This window comes from Bos javanicus, chromosome 1 (assembly GCF_032452875.1).
Source record: "Bos javanicus breed banteng chromosome 1, ARS-OSU_banteng_1.0, whole genome shotgun sequence".
Lineage (NCBI taxonomy): Eukaryota > Metazoa > Chordata > Mammalia > Artiodactyla > Bovidae > Bos > Bos javanicus.
In genome coordinates, this window is record NC_083868.1 from 65,991,561 (window position 1) to 66,008,938 (window position 17,378).

At 35.1% G+C, this 17,378-nt stretch overlaps 1 protein-coding gene across 8 annotated transcripts in view; it reads left to right on the top strand.

Annotated features, from left to right (window-relative positions):
- Positions 1-17,378, top strand: part of STXBP5L (syntaxin binding protein 5L) — a 330,969-nt gene that overhangs the window by 135,564 nt on the left and 178,027 nt on the right. For all 8 annotated transcript variants that reach the window (XM_061401581.1, XM_061401487.1, XM_061401832.1 and 5 more), the window contains one exon: positions 13,941-14,024. In XM_061401581.1, the coding sequence (XP_061257565.1) occupies positions 13,941-14,024 (84 nt within the window). The remainder of the gene's footprint in view (positions 1-13,940; positions 14,025-17,378) is intronic.

Consider the following 17,378-nt stretch of genomic DNA (forward strand, 5'->3'; position numbering starts at 1 on the left):
GTTTTGTGCCTGTGCCATGCTTTTTTCATTATTATAGCCTTGTAGTATAGTCTGAAGTCTGGGAGCATGTTACCTTCAGCTTTGTTTTATCCTTTCAAGATTGTTTTAGCAATTTAGCATCTTTTGTGATTCCATATGAATTTTAGGATATTTGTTCTAGTTATGTAAAAAAAAAATCTCATGAGTATTTTGATAGAAACTGCATTAAATCTGTAGATTGCTTTGAATGTATAGACATTTTAATTGGACGGTTTCATAGAAGAATTCTGACAGACATATAAAGAAGGACTTATACTTATCATTCCCAAACTCTTCCAAAAAAAATAATTTGAAGATGACAGCACACTCCAAATATCATTCTACTAGTCTGGTGCTACCCTGATACCAAAACCAGACAGATACATTACAAAAAAAGAAAATTACAGGTCAGTATCTTTGATGAATATAGATGTAAAAATTCTCAGCAAAGCTTTAGGAAACAGAATCCAAAAATATGTTAAAAAGATCATACACTATGATCAAGTAAGATTTTTCCCAGGAGTGCAAGGATGGTTTGACATTGCAAATCAATCAGTGTGATACACAACAGTAACAAAAGGAAGAATAAAAAATCACACTCAATTCAATAGACACAGAAAAAGACTTTGACAAAATTCAACATCCTTTGATGATACAAGCCCTTAGTAAAGTAGGTATGGAGAATTTACTTATTTTTTAAAAATTTACAAGCTGATTTTTAAATTCATAATAAAAATGAAATGTTTAAGAATAGCCAAAATGGTTTTTTTTTTTTTTTAATGAATAACATTGTGATATTGGTACAGGGCAATACAAGAAAGCCAATGGATCTAAAGAGATATTCCAGAAACGATTCAGGTATTTGGGAGAATTTTGTGTATTTTAGAGAAGATATTTCAGGGTATGATCAACTATTAAATAACTGGCTTTGGTCAGTTGGTATTCAGTTTGAAAAAAATTTTAAGACCTTATCAAGTAATGGAACAGGAATTGAAAAATGAGCATCTAGACATAGCAATCATGATTATGTCCATACATACCAGTATGGGCAACTTGTTGTCAACATTTAAAATGTGTTGATAGAAAATCCATTTCAGATATTTATCCTATTTATAGGACCAACAGGCAAAATATTGAAAATAGCCTAAAGGTCTATTAATAAAAAATTGAATAAATGAATGATACTATATACATACTGTGGAATGCTATTCTGATAAGGAAGATTCTTCAAGCCATATTTTTTAAACAAAAGATGTAGAACAGTAAGGTTAGTATAAAATCACTTGAATAATGAATTTATGTTTTTACTTACATATTTAAATATTCAAGGGAAAAAGCCCCAGAGAAGATGTACAAATCTGGGAAGGATACTAGTGATTGGCATTGAGGAAAATGGTCAAAAATACTCACATTTTACTTGTGTTGTTCAAATTTTTATGAAAAACTATAATGTGTATTAGTTGGGTAATTAGAAATTAAAAGGAATGCAAAATAAATTAGTGTTAGAGGCAGAAGACTGTGTTTGTATTGTGATCCACTGCTTATTATCATATAACCTTGAATAAATCTCTTGACTTCCTGTAGTTTAGTTTTTCCATCAATAGCCTTTATCACATACAAATTCTTGATTTGAATGTATTCAGTCTTATCAGTTTTCCATTTGACTCCTGCATTTTGTTTGTTACCTGCTAGATATTTCCCTTACTAAGGGAAAATGCAGTTTTATTTTTTCTATCAGTTTTAAGGCTTTCTGTTTCACAATTTGATTTTAATCTATATGTAATTTATTTTATGGTGGTTTGTTATAAGGGTATGCTTTCATTTTTATATACAAATTATTTATTTATTGAATAGTCAATTCAGTTTACACTGATTTATAAGGACATCTCACTTATGTATCAAGTTATTACTTTTGAGTGGGTCTTTGGGCTTTTTTCTCTGTTGCATTGATACATTTATCTATTATTCTACTGATGGCACACTTTATTTGTTATAATATCTTTACTAAATATCTTGATATTTGGTAGCCCCTCTCCATTCTCATTTTCTCATCTTGTTTTCTTTTATGACCATTTATTCTACTATATGAGTTTTAGGATTAGCTTATCAAACTCTATGTAAATCCTTGTTGGGACTCTGAAACATGGACATATTGATGAATTTAGAGAATATGTACATCATTAAGACATGAGTGTTTTATCTTCTCATCTTATAAACAAGATATATTTACTTTGGCTTTCTTTTATGTCTTTCTGTATAGCTTTACAACTTTTTCACAAAAAAGTCACACATATCTTTTGTTAGCTTAATTTTAAGTCCCTTATAGACTTTATTGCTCCTATGAATTAATTTTCTTAAAATCTGTTTCATAATTAATTGTTAGTGTATATGTGTTAATCACTCAGTTGTATCTGACTCTTTGCAACCCCATAGACTATAGCCCACCAAGCTCCTTTGTCCATGGAATTCTCCAGGCAAGAATATCGGAGTGGGTAGCCATTCCCTTCTCCAGGGGATCTTCCCAGCCCAGAGATCAAACCCAGGTCTCCTGCATTGCAGGCAGATTCTTTGCTCTCTGAGCCACCAGGGAAGCCCATATAAAATACTATTCATTTTTGTTATTTTGTATCCAACTACATCACCGAATGTTTGCTTTCAGTAACTGTCTTTAAATTATTTGAAATATTCTGTGCATAAAAGGATAGCAATTATAGACAAATTTTATTTCTTTCATATTTTGGTGTAAATTATTTTGGTGTAAATTTGTATTTTGGTGAAAAATTAATCAATAGTCAATTTTTGAAAGAAATGAAAAATTTTATTCAAGCCAAGTTGAAGAATATAACCTGGGGGGGTGGTCCTAAGATGGCGGAGAAATAGGATGGGGAGACCACTTTCTTCCTTACAAATTCATTGAATGAACATTTGAACGCTGACCAAATTCCACAAAACAACTTCTGAATGCTGGCAGAGAACATCAGGCACCCAGAAAGGCAGCCCATTGTCTTCAAAAGGAGATGGAGAAGTCTTGAGGCTATTGTAAGAATAAGACTGAAAACCAGAGGCAGGAGGCTTAGGTACAAATCCTGAGAACACCAGAGAACTCCTGACTCCAGGGAACATTAATCGATAGGAGCTCATCAAAAGCCTCCATACCTACACTGAAACCAAGCACCACCCAAGGGCCAACAAGTTACAGAGCAAGACATACCACGCAAATTCTCCAGCAACACAGGAACATAACCCTGAGCTTCAATATACAGGCTGCCCAAAGTCACACCAAACCCACTGACATCTCAGAACTCACTACTGTACGCTTAATTGCACTCCAGAGAGAAGAAATCCAGCTCCACCCACCAGAACACTGACACAAGCTTCCCTAACCAGGAAACCTTGACAAGCCACCCGTCCAACCCCACCCACAGCGAGGAACCTCCACAATAAAGAGGAACCACAAACTGCCAGAATATGGAAAGGCCACCCCAAACACAGCAATACAAACAAGGTGAAAAGGCAGAGAAATACTCAGCAGGTAAAGGAACAGGATAAATGCCCACCAAACCAAACAAAAGAGGAAGAGATAGGGAATCTACCTAATAAAGAATTCCATATAATGGTAGTGAAAATGATCCAAAATCTTGAAAACAAAATGGAGTTACAGATAAATAGCCTGGAGACAAGGATTGAGAAGATGCAAGAAAGGTTTAACAAGGACCTAGAAGAAATAAAAAAGAGTCAATATATAATGAATAATGCAGTAAACGAGATAAAAAACACTCTGGAGGGAACCAACAGTAGAATAAAGGAGGCAGAAGATAGGATACATGAGGCAGAAGATAGAATGGTAGAAATAAATGAAGCAGAGAGGAAAAAAGAATTTAAAGAAATGAGGACAACCTCAGAGACCTCTAGGACAATGTTAAACACCCCAACTTTCGAATCATAGGAGTCCCAGAAGAAGACAAAAAGAAAGACCATGAGAAAATACTTGAGGAGATAATAGTTGAAAACTTCCCTAAAATGGGGAAGGAAATAGTCACCCAAGTCCAAGAAACCCAGCGAGTCCCAGACAGGATAAACCCAAGGCAAAACACCCAACTGCTAAGTCACTTCAGTCGTGTCCGACTCTGTGCTACCCCATAGACGGCAGCCCACCAGGCTGCCCTGTCCCTGGGATTCTCCAGGCAAGAACACTGGAGTGGGTTGCCATTTCCTTCTCCAATGCATGAAAGTGAACAGTGAAAGTGAAGTTGCTCAGTCGTGTCCAACACTTAGCGACCCCATGGACTGCAGCCTACCAGGCTCCTCCATCCATGGGATTTTCCAGGCAAGAGTACTGGAGTGGGGTGCCATTGCCTTCTCCAAAAACACCCAAAGACACATATTAATCAAATTAACAAACATCAAACACAGAGAACAAATATTAAAAGCAGCAAGGGAAAAACAACAAATAACACACAAGGGGATTCCCGTAAGGATAACAGCTGATCTTTCAATAGAAACTCTTCAGTCCAGGAGGGAACGGCAGGACATACTTAAAGTGAAAAACCTACAGCCCAGATTACTGTTCCCAGCAAGGATCTCACTCAGATATGAAGGAGAAATCAAAAGCTTTACAGACAAGCAAAAGCTGAGAGAATTCAGCACCACCAAACCAGCTCTCCAACAAATGCTAAAGGATCTTCTCTAGACAGGAAACACATCAAGGGTGTATAAACTGGAACCCAAAACAACAAAGTAAATGGCAATGGGACCATACTTATCAATAATTACCTAAAATGTAAATGGGCTGAATGCCCCAACTAAAAGACAAAGACTGGCTGAATGGATACAAAAACAAGATCCCTATATATGTTGTCTACAAGAGACCCACCTCGAAACAAGGGACACATACAGACTGAAAGTGAAGGGCTGGAAAAAGATATTCCATGCAAATAGAGACCAAAAGAAAGCAGGAGTAGCAATACTCATATCAAATAAAATAAAGACTTTAAAATAAAGGCTGTGAAAAGAGACAAAGAAGGACATTACATAATGATCAAAGGATCAATCCAAGAAGAAGATATTACAATTATAAATATATATGCACCCAACATAGGAGCACCACAATATGTAAGACAAATGTAACAAGTATGAAAGGGGAAATTAACAATAACACAATAATAGTGGGAGAGTTTATACCACACTCACACCTATGGATAAATCAACTAAACAGAAAATTAACAAGGAAACACAAACTTTAAATGATACAATAGACCAGTTAGACCTAATTGATATCTATAAGACATTTCACCCCAAAACAATGAATTTCACCTTTTTCTCAAGTGCACATGGAACCTTCTTCAGAATAGATCACATCCTGGGCCATAAATCTAGCCTTAGTAAATTAAAAAAAATTGAAATCATTCCAAGCATCTTTTCTGACCATAATGCAGTAAGAGTAGATGTCAATTACAGGAGAAAAACTATTAAAAATTGCAACATATGGAGGCTGAACAACACACTGCTGAATAACCAACAAATCACAGAAGAAATCAAAAAAGAAATCAAAATATGCATAGAAATGAATGAAAATGAAAACAACCCAAAACCTATGGGACACTGTAAAAGAAGTGCTAAGGGGAAGGTTTATAGCAATACAGGCTTACCTCAAGAAACAAGAAAAAAGTCAAATAAATAACCTAACTCTGCACCTAAAGCAATAAGGAGTTCATGATCCGAGCCACAGTCAGCTCCTGGTCTTGTTTTTGCTGACTGTCTAGAGCTTCTTCATCTTTGGCTGCAAAGAATATAATCAATCTCATTTCAGTGTCGACCATCTGGTGATGTCCATGTGTAGAGTTTTCTCTTGTGTTGTTGGAAGAGGGTGTTTGCTATGACCAGTGCGGTCTCTTGGCAGAACTCGATTAGCCTTTGCCCTGCTTCATTCTGTACTCCAAGGCCAAATTTGCCTGTTACTCCAGGTGTTTCTTGACTTCCTACTTTTGCATTCCAGTCCCCTATAATGAACAGGACATCTTTTTGGGATGTTAGTTCTAGAAGGTGTGGTAGGTCTTCATAGAACCATTCAGCTTCTTCAGCATTAGTGATCGGGGCATAGACTTGGATTGTCTTGATATTGAAAGGTTTGTCTTGGAAACAAACAGAGATCATTCTGTTGGTTTTGAGATCACATCAAAAAACTGAATTTCGGACTCTCTTGTTGACTATGATGGCTACTCCATTTCTTCTAAGGGATTCTTGCCCACAGTAGAAGATATAATGGTAATCTGAGTTAAATTTGCCCATTCCGGTCCATTTTAATTTGCTGATTCCTAAAGTGTTGATGTTCTCTTGCCATCTCCTATTTGACCACTTCCAATTTACCTTGATTCATGGACCTAACATTCCAGGTTCCTATGCAATATTGCTCTTTACAGCATCAGACTTTACTTCCATTACCAGTCACATCCACAACTGGGTGTTGTTTTTGCTTTGGCTCCATCTCTTCATTCTTTCTGGACTTATTTCTCCACTGATCTCTAGTAGCGTGCACCTACTGACCTGGGGAGTTCATCTTTCAGTGTCCTACCTTATTGCCTTTTCATACTGTTCAAAATATATAAGAAGTATAGTTGAAGTATATAATAAGTGTAATTAAAGTATGGTTGACTTAGAATAGTAATTAGTTTCAGCTGTACAACATAATGATTTGATACTTTTATAGATTATGCACCATATAAAGTTATTATGATATTATTGCTTACATTGCTTGTGCTATACCTCTTAATACTCTTCACTTATTTTGCTACCTTCCCCCAGTGGCAACCACTAGTTTTGTTCTCTGTACTGTGAATCTTTTTCTGTTTTGTTATATATTTGTTTTACTATTTTTAGATTCCACATATATAAGAAAACATATACTATTTATCTTTCTTAATCTGACTTGTTTCACTTAGTATACTGCTCTCCAGGTTCGTTCATGCTATCACAATTGGCATGATTTCATTCTTTTTTGTGGTTGAGAAATATTCCTCTGTGTGTGTGTGTACCACATCTTTATCCATTCATGTGCTGATGGACACTTAGGTTGCTTCATATCTTAACTATTGTAAGTGATGCCGCAGTGAACATTGGGGATGTGTGTATCTTTTTAAATCAGTGTTTTAATTTTCTTTAGGTAAATACCCGGGATTGGAGTTGCTGGATCATACAATAACTCAATTTTTAATTTTTTGAGGAACCTCCATACTGCTTTCCATAGTGGCTGCATCAATATATGTTCTCCCGACAGTGCACAAGAGTTCCCTTTTCTGCACATCCTTACAAATGCTTGTTAATTATTTGTGGTCTTTTTGATCACAGCCATTCTGACAGGTGTGAGGTGATATCATTGTGGTTGGTAATTACTAATGTTGAGCTTCTTTTCATGTACCTCTTTTATGTCTGTATGTCTTCTTTGGAAAAATACCGTTTTTAAAATCAGATAGTTTGTTTTTTGGTACTGAATTGTATGAGTTCTTATATATTTTGGATGTTTGTTTCATCGTTTGCAAATATTTTCTCCCATTTCATAGTTTTTTCTTTTTATTGATGCTTTCCTTCTCTGAGCAAAAGATTTTTTAGTTTGATGTAGTGTCATTTGCTTATTTTTGCTTTTTTGTCCTTGTCTGAGGAGACAGATCCAAAAAGTATTACTGATACTGATTTCAAAGAGCATATTGCCTGTTTTCTTCTATGAGTTTTTCTATTTCAGGTTTAAGTGTTTTGTCCATAGAGTTTATTTTTTTATAAGTTATGAGAAAATGGTCTAGTTTCATTCTTTTACATAACTTATATAAAGAAACTGTCTTCTTCCCATTTTATATTCTTGCCTCCTTTGTCGTTGATTAATTGACCATATGTGCATGGGTTTATATCTAGGGTTTCTGTTCTGTTTGATAGATCTACTTGTCTGTTTCTGTGCAGCATCATACTGTTTTGATTACTTTAGCTTTATAGTATTTTTTTAAATCAGGGCATGTAATACCTCCAGCTTTGTTCTTTCTCAAGATGGCTTTGATTATTCAGGGTCTTTTGTGGTTCTATTCAAATTTTAGGGTTATTTGTTCTAGTTCTGTGAAAAATGCTGTGGGTATTTTGATAGAAACTGCATTGAATCTGTAGATTGCTTTGGGTAGTATAGACTTTTTAACACTATAAATTCTTCTAGTCCATGAGCATAGAATATCTTAATGCTTATTTGTGTTATCTTCAATTTATTTCATCAGTGACATATAGTTTTCAGAGTGTAGGTCTTTCACCTCCTTGGTTAAGTATATTCCTAAATATTTTATACTTTTTGATGAAGCTTTAAATGGGATTGTATTCTTGCTTTCTCTTTCTGATAGTCATTTTTAATGTATAGACATGCTGATGTATATATGTATATATTCATTTTTCTGCATCCTTACTGAATTCTTATTAGCTCTAATAGTTTTGAGTGGAGTCATTAGAGTTTTTTATATGAAGCATCATGTCATCTGCAAATAGTGACAGTTTTACTTCTTCCTTCTAATTTGGATGCCTTTATTTATTTTTCTTGTCTGATTCCTGTGGTTAGGACTTCCAATTTTATATTAAATAAGAATGACATTCTTTTCCTGTTCTTGATCTTAGAGAAAAAGTATTTGCCATGTACTTTTCACCATTTACTATAATGTTTACCTGTGGTTTTGTCACATATGGCCTTTATTATGTTGAGATATATTCCCTCTATACCCACTGATAAAACTATTTATCATGAGTGATTGTTGAATTTTGTCAAATGCCTTTTCTGCACCTTTTGTAATGATCATGTGATTTTATCCTTCCCTTAGTTAATGTGGTGTATCACAGTGATTGATTTTCAGATACTGAACCAAATTTGCACTCTCGGGAGAAATCCCATTTGATCATGGCATAAGATTCTTTTTATATGCCATTGAATTTTGTTTTCTAATATTTTGTCAAGGATCTTTGCATCTGTATTTTTCAGATTTATTGGCCTGTAATTGGACAGGGAGGCCTGGCATGCTGCGATTCATGGGGTCACAGAGAGTTGGACACAACTGAGTGACTGAACTGAACTGAATTTCCTTTTTTGTAATGTCTTTGGATTTGATATCCGTGTAATACTGGATTCAAATAATGAGTTTGGAAGTGTTCCTTTCTCTTTAATTTTTTGGAAGAGTTTGAAAGGGATAAGTGTCAATTCATCCTTAAATGTTTGGTAGAATTCCAGTATGAAGCTATGTGATCCTGGACTTTGTTGGGATTTTTTTTTTTTTAATTTAATTGCAGATTCAGTTTCATTATTGGTAATTGGTCTTTTCATATTTTCTACATTTTCTTGGGATATTTTACATTTCTTGCAGTTTGTGCATTTCTTCTAGATTGTCCAAGTTGTCGTATAAATGTTTGTAGTATTCTTCAGTTATTGCCTTTCTGTGCTATCTTTCAAAACTTAATGTTCATTTTTTATTGTATTTATTTGGGCCCTCTTTTTCTCTTGATAAATCTGGCTAAAAGTTCATCAATTTTCTTTATCTTTAAAAAGTTAACCTCTTAGTTTCATTGATTTTTTCCCCCCCATTTTTGTGTCTCTGTTTCATATATTTCTCTCCTTGGGCTCTCTCCTTTTCTTTGTTATTTCCTTCCTTCTAATTGTTGGGCTTTGTTTTATTTTTGTAAGTCTCTTAAATTTCTAGGTTTTTTTTTTTATACTTTTGTTTGTTTCTTGAGGTAGGCTTGTAATCTATAAACTTCTCAACTGTATTTGTTGCATCCCATAGATTTTGAGAAGTTGTGTTTCTATTTTCATTCATCTCATCTTTAAATTTCCTCTTTGATTTGTTCATTGACCCATTGATTTTCTAGCAACCTATTGTTTGGTCTTCAAGTGTTTGCATCTTTTCCACCTTTCATCCTATAATTGATATCTAGTTTCATACCCTTATGGTCAGAAAAGATACTTGATGTGATTCTACTCTCCTTAAATTTATTGAGATTAGTTTTGTGGCCTACTGTGTGATATGTCCTGGTGAATATTCCATGTGCTCTTGAAAAGTGCATATTCTGTAGTTTCTGGATGGAATGCTTAGTAAATGTCTATTGAGTTCAACTGTCAAAGTATCATTGAAGGCCAGTGTTTTCTTTTTGATTTTCTGTCTGGGTGATTTATTCATTGTTGTAAGTTGGGTATTAAAATCCCCTACTAATACTTGTTATGGCAATTTCTGCTTTTATTATGTCTAATAAAAATATTACATCTTTTATTATGTCTGTTATTGTTTGGCTTATATATTTAGTTGCTCCTGTTAGGTACATGTATATATTTATTAATATTATTTCCTCTTTTTGGGTTGAACCCCTTAACATTATGTGATGCCCTTCTTTTCTTTTGTTACAGTCTTTGTTTTAAAGTCTATTTTGCTGATATGAGTTGTATTACCCCTACTTTCTTTTCATTCTGTTTGAATGGACATCTTTTTCCATCCTTTCACTTTCAGTCTGTGTGTGTCTTTAGATCTGAACTGAGTCTCTTATAGACAGCATATAGATGAGTATTTATTTATTTTTATCTGTTTAGCTACCCTGTGTCTTTTTGTTGGGGCATTGAGTTTACTTCCACTTAAAGTGATTATTGATAGGCATGTGCTTTTGCCATTTTGTTATATGTTTTCTGGTTGTTTTTGTTGTTGTTCAGTCCATAAGTCATGTCCAACTCTTTGTGACCCCATGAATTGTAGCATGCCAGGCTCCCCTGTCCTTTACTATCTCCAAGAGTTTGCTCAGATTCACGTCCATTGAGTTGGTGATGCTATCTAACCATCTCATCCTCTGCTGTCCCTTCTTCTTTTGCTTTCCATCTTTCCCAGCATCAGGGTCTTTTCCATTGAGTTGACTCTTTGCATCAGGTGGCCACAATATTCGAGCTTCAGCTTCAGCCTCAGTCCTTCCAGTGAATGTTCAGGGTTGACTTCCTTTTGGATTGACTGGTTGGATCTCCTTGCAGTCCAAGGGACACTTAAGAGTCTTCTCCAGCACCACATTTCACAAGCCTCAAATGTGATCAGTCTTATTTATGGTTCAATTCTCGAATCCATACATGACTACTGGAAAAACCATAGCTTTGACTATGCAGAACTTTGTTAGCAAAGTTATGTCTCTGCTTTTTAATATGCTGTCTACTCCAGTACTCTTGCCTGGAAAATCCCATGGATGGAGGAGCCTGGTAGGCTGCAGTCCATGGGGTCACTAAGAGTCAGACACAACTGAGCAGCTTCACTTTCACTTTTCACGTTTCACTTTCATGCATTGGAGAAGGAAATGGCAACCCACTCCAGTGTTCTTGCCTGGAGAATCCCAGGGACGGGGGAGCCTGGTGGGCTACTGTTTATGGGGTCACACAGACCCGGACACGACTGAAGCAACTTAGCAGCAGCAGCAGGCTTGTCATCACTTTCCTTCCAAAGAGCAGATATCTTTTAATTTCATGGCTGCAGTTGCTATTCACAGTGATTTTGGAGCCCCAGAAAATAAAATCTATTGCTTTTTCCCCTTCTGCTTGCTGTGAAGTGGTAGGAGCAGATGCCATGATCTTAGTTTTTTGAATGTTGAGTTTTAAGCCAGCTTTTTCACTCTCCTCTTTTACCCTCATCAAGAGGTGCCTTAGTTCCTCTTTGTTTTCTGCCATTAGAGTGGTATCACCTGCATATCTGAGGTTGGTGATATTTCTCCTGGCTACCTTGATTCTAGCTTACGTTTCATTCAGGCCAGCATTTTGTGTGATGTACTGTGCATATAATTTAAATAAGCAGAGTGACAATATACAGCCTTGACATACTCCTTTCCTAATTTTGAACCAGTCTTTTGTTCCGTGTTCGGCTCTAACTGCTACTTCTTGGCCTGCATACAGGTTTCTCGGCAGGTAAGGTGGTCTGGTATTCCCATTTCTTAAAGAAATCCACAGTTTGTTGTGATCCACACAGTCAAAGGCTTTAGCATAGTTAATGAAGCAGAAGTAGATGTTTTTCTGGAATTCTGTTCCTTTTTCTGTGATCCAGTGAATGTTGGCAATTCGATCTCTGCTTCCTCTGCTTTTTCTAAATCCAGCTTGTACATCTGGAAGTTCTCGGTTCGTGTACTGTTGAAATCTAGCTTGAAGAATTTTGAGCATTACTTTGCTAGAATTTGAAATGAGTGCAATTGTGCAGTTGTTTGAACATTCAGTGTCATATTATAGGAAAAATCATCAGCACAGCAAGTAATATTTAGCTGAGTGACTGAGTCTTGAGTATGATCATCCAATCATTTTCTGTTCTCAAATGCTTTTCTTTTGAAATGAAGTATGTATATTTTGTTAATTGTCTTATTTATTGATTTACAAGTCAATATCAACTATGTTTAATGACATGAATCTCTAGAATATCTTTGTGAACTACTGAGAGTTCATCAGTCACCAATTTGAAACACTGACTTAAGTCAGAGATAAAACTGGATTTGATAGAAAATAATTTGAAGCCAAATTTGTGGCCACATTTTACAAGTGCATAGGCCTGGATGGCATATACACTGTTTATTCAGTTATCACCTTTATTTCATGTTCATTTTCTCTTCTATTTTTCTGTTATTCTGGTTTTCCCATTTATTCTTATGTTGTGTCATACATACTTATGCTTCCCTGGTGGCTCAGATTGTAAAGAATCTGCCTGCAATGCAGGAAACATGGGTTCAATCCCTTGGTTGGGAAGATCCCCTGGAGGAATGTCTGGCAACCCACTCCAGTATTCTTGCCTGGAAAATTGCCACGGACAGAAGAGCCTGGCAGGCTACAGTCCATGGGGTCACAGAGTCGGACACGACTGAGTGGCTAAGCACAGCACATACATACTTATACTTTGTCTCATTTCATTGGTATATATTTATATTGAATAGAGTTCTTTTGCCAATATTTTTCAATGTTGAAAATAATCAGGTTTGTCTATAAGCAATAAATGCTGGAGAGGGTGTGGAGAAAAGGGAACTCTCTTACACTGTTGGTGGGAATGCAAAGTAGTACAGCCACTATGGAGAACAGTGTGGAGATTCCTTAAAAAACTGGAAATAGAACTGCCTTAAGATCCAGCAATCCCACTGCTGGGCATACACACTGAGGAAACCAGAATTGAAAGAGACACGGGCACCCCAATGTTCATCGCAGCACTGTTTATAATAGCCAGGACATGGAAGCAACCTAGATGCCCATCAGCAGATGAATGGATAAGAAAGCTGTGGTACATATACACAATGGAGTATTACTCAGCCATTAAAAAGAATACATTTGAATCAGTTCTAATGAGGTGGATGAAACTGGAACCTATTATACAGAGTGAAGTAAGCCAGAAAGAAAAACACCAATACAGTATACTAACACATATATATGGAATTTAGAAAGATGGTAACAATAACCCTGTGTACGAGACAGCAAAAGAGACACTGATGTATAGATCAGTCTTATGGACTCTGTGGGAGAGGGAGAGGGTGGGGCGATTTGGGAGAATGGCATTGAAACATGTATAATATCATGTATGAAACGAGTCGCCAGTCCAGGTTTGATGCACGATACTGGATGCTTGGGGCTGGTGCACTGGGACGACCCAGAGGGAGGGTATGGGGAGGGAGAAGGGAGGAGGGTTCAGGATGGGGAACACAGGTATACCTGTGGCGGATTCATTTCGATATTTGGCAAAACTAATGCAATATTGTAAAGTTTAAAAATAAAATAAAATTAAAAAAAGAAAATAATCAGGTTTGGAAAGATTGGTATTTTAAATAAAGTTGTATTATGTAGTATGATTTTACTTTATTAACGTTAATCTTTATTTGGAACAAGCTGAAATTAATGTTTGAATTACAAAAATGATTGTTCTAATGTTTTCCAGTTGCTAATAGGTTATGAAAATGGTACTGTAGTTTTCTGGGACTTGAAATCCAAGAGAGCAGAACTGAGAGTTTACTATGATGAGGTAAGTGATTTCTACTGAAATATTTGAAAAGAGTATTGTGATTTTATGCCTGTTGTCTACTTTTACTCCTTGTATATTACCAATATTTTTATTTTTGGAAAGCTGCCTCATTTTGATCCAGTGCCTCACATTGCCTGTTGGTTTTTGCATGAGTTTCATGCAAAAACTCAGAGTTGTTCCACTCGGAGTTGTTCTCTTGAGTGGAAATTTTGCCTTGATGAACTATTTTTAAGCTTTTTTGACATCTTATGTATATTGGTTTCTATTACTTATATTTTTCTTTTCTTTAGGCTTCATGATTATTTCTTACCTCTTTGTCCTTAAGGTCTCTAAAGATACTGTTCATGTCTTTAGAAAATTGCTTTTCTGTGGCAGAAAGTTTATGTAGTCAGTTGGAAAGGCTTTATTGTCTAATATTTGCCTTCTTAAAATAGAGAGAGATTTTTAAAATAGTAATACTTATTGTTACTAAGAATCAGATCTTAAAGTACATTTTATCATACAGAATTGAGATTTTAGATTTTCATATAGAGAAATCATTGAACTCATATTGAGGAATAGTCTCTTAATTGATCTTCAGGTGTTCACAGATTGATTCTAGGCCATTAAGTATTTTCTTCTTAAGAGGCTAATGAGAAAAGAGTGAGGCTAAGGGCAAAAGATGAGAAAGGGGATTTATGTCTTGTAGCTGTGGGAATAAAAGTGATCATCTAGGCTCTCTATTAAATTTTAAAAACTGGTACAGTGGTGAGAGATAGGAAGAAAATACAGGTCATAAATCATTGTCTAGCATTACCCAGGCTTAAATAGAAAGAGTGCCAGAGAATTCAAGACAACACTAAGATAAATACAAAAAGAATTTTGAAAAGAAAACACATTTTTAAAAGAACAGTTCCTTTTTGTGCTCCCTTCCATCCCCTATAGTAAAATTTAAATTTTGATGCTTAAAGATGCAAGCCTTTAGTTATTCCATAACTGCTACCCCTATTCATTTCTTAGTGGTCCTGGCAAAATTCAATTTTATGTTATATACAAGATTATTATCATGGTAACAAAGAATTCAGAAGTAAATGATATAACAGCTGGGTAATTTGATCATGATTGGTAAGCAATATTCTGGCAAGCAATTTCATACAATTATGTGCTTTATGAGCAACTTACAGGGCACCTTTAATCATAAGAAGGTCCTGGAGAGCTAAGCTAGGGTTTTCCTTTTGTTAAATATATAAAAATAAAGATGAGGATGGAGATCATTTATTCTGCAAAACTACCCTTTAGATGAGAGTGCAAATACCATCTGTGTGTTTAGCCACTTGGAACTAGAGTAGAGCAGCTGAAATGGAAATCCAGATGAGAATGCTCAGTTAACTAGTTTTCTTGTAGCTTTAAAAAGTGTGGAAAGAAAGTTTCTAACCTTAAAAAGTAAATTAAAAAAAAAAAAGTGAAAGCAGTTTCGCAATGAAATGTCTATATAAATATTAACAATGTTAATCAGTAGAATAATATACTTTACCTATTTTATATCTAGAATTATATAAATTATATAAAATCTATACAATGCATAATTATGTCCTGTCATTTTAATAAGGATAGTTATATACTTCATGTTATTACTAAACTTTTAAAAATTTTCTCAGCACTTTTCCCCTCATAGTTTGAAATCATCTGTAATACTTACCTGAAGAAGTATCTAATAAGTCACCAAGGATCCCTTCTTAGTCTTTTAAGTTCCTCACTAAGCCTGTGACTTTACATCAGTCCGACTCAATGGACATGGGTTTGGGTAGACTCCAGCAGTTGGTGATGGACAGGGAGGCCTGGCGTGCTGCGGTTCATGGGGTCACAAAAGTTGGACACGACTGAGCGACTGAACTGAAGCCTGTGACTTTACATCAGTCCTTCATTCTTAAATGGTTTATTCATTTGTTTGTATTGTTCCCATCTCATCTTTTCCACCCCTCCTTTCTCCATCATTGGTTCTTCCCCTAACTCTCCTTTAAATTATACTCTTCAGGATTCTATGTCTTCACCCTCTTTTCATTTCTGCTTCAGTTTGCATTTATGTTCATATTCAGCCTCCCATCATTTCAAATATTACCTATATTATGCTGATAAATTAAAATTCATATATCTTTGGTGCAAATATATAGTAATATATTAGGTAACTTCAGATGAATATTCCATTGGCACTGAATTAGTACTTAAAGACCTAATTCTCTCTCTGTGTTTTTATTTCAGTTTTTCAATTTTGATTTAGTTATTTCAATTTAAAACCCACAGAGTCTTGGTTGACCCTTTTTTCTTCCTCATGTGGTAGAAGCAGTCACTCTTGCCGTCTTCTTGATCCCATTTTTATATTATCTCTCATTTATCTCCTCTCTTTTTTTCATTTCCACATTCAGTGTCCTAGTTGAGGATGTTATCTTTTGCCTTGAAGACTATAGTAGACTTTTAACTAATCACATTTCCTTGGATATCTTAGCTTTACAATATATCTTTCACTCACAAGATTATCATTTTAAGACATAGCTGATCGTAATTTCCTACCTCAGAACCTTTAAATGGGTCCCAATTGTCAACAATACAAAGTCTTATTCCTTGACAGTCTTTGCTTTGAACTTAATTTATGGCATTCTTCTATACACTCCTCATACTTCAGACATACTACTGTCTCCTAAACATACCATTTACTGCTCACTTCAAAGCCTTTGCTTCTGCTTATACTTTATCTTGAACTCCCTTCTTTCCTCTTATGCATATCAAAGTTCTGTTAATTCCTTAGCAATTGTAAAGCTATTTGTACAGTATAGCTACTTGATAAATAACTACTGATGAATTCAGAGTTTTGTAAATACAAGATCATTTTCAGAAATAAGTATACAAATTTTATTTTCACATTAGCTGTAAATTTTTTTTTCATCTATATTTTTAAAATAATCTCTCACAGAGAAATCTCTCAGAGTTTTACATGAGGATAATCTTTTAATTCCTTTAGTAACTGCTGTTTTTCCTTTTTTCAGATTATTACTTAGCTTTTTGGGTTTCCTTTGTCTTTTTTGTTTACAAGAAATTCAGTTACAGCCACTGAATTAACCAAAGTTACTAGTGTTTTATTTTCCATATTGTTTTCCATTTTAAAAATTCTTCTTTAATTAGTTGTATTATATTTGGTTTTTCAGAAAACCCTTAAAGTCCTTCTTAAAGAATGGAGTAGGGTGTAATCAAATAAACAGAAATTAAATATTTACCCATTAAGTAAAGTTCAAATGTCAGCTCTTCAATCTCTTCAATAAATGATTATTTGACTTCCTATTCTTTAATAACAGGTTGGTTTTACATGCCTACTCTTCTATA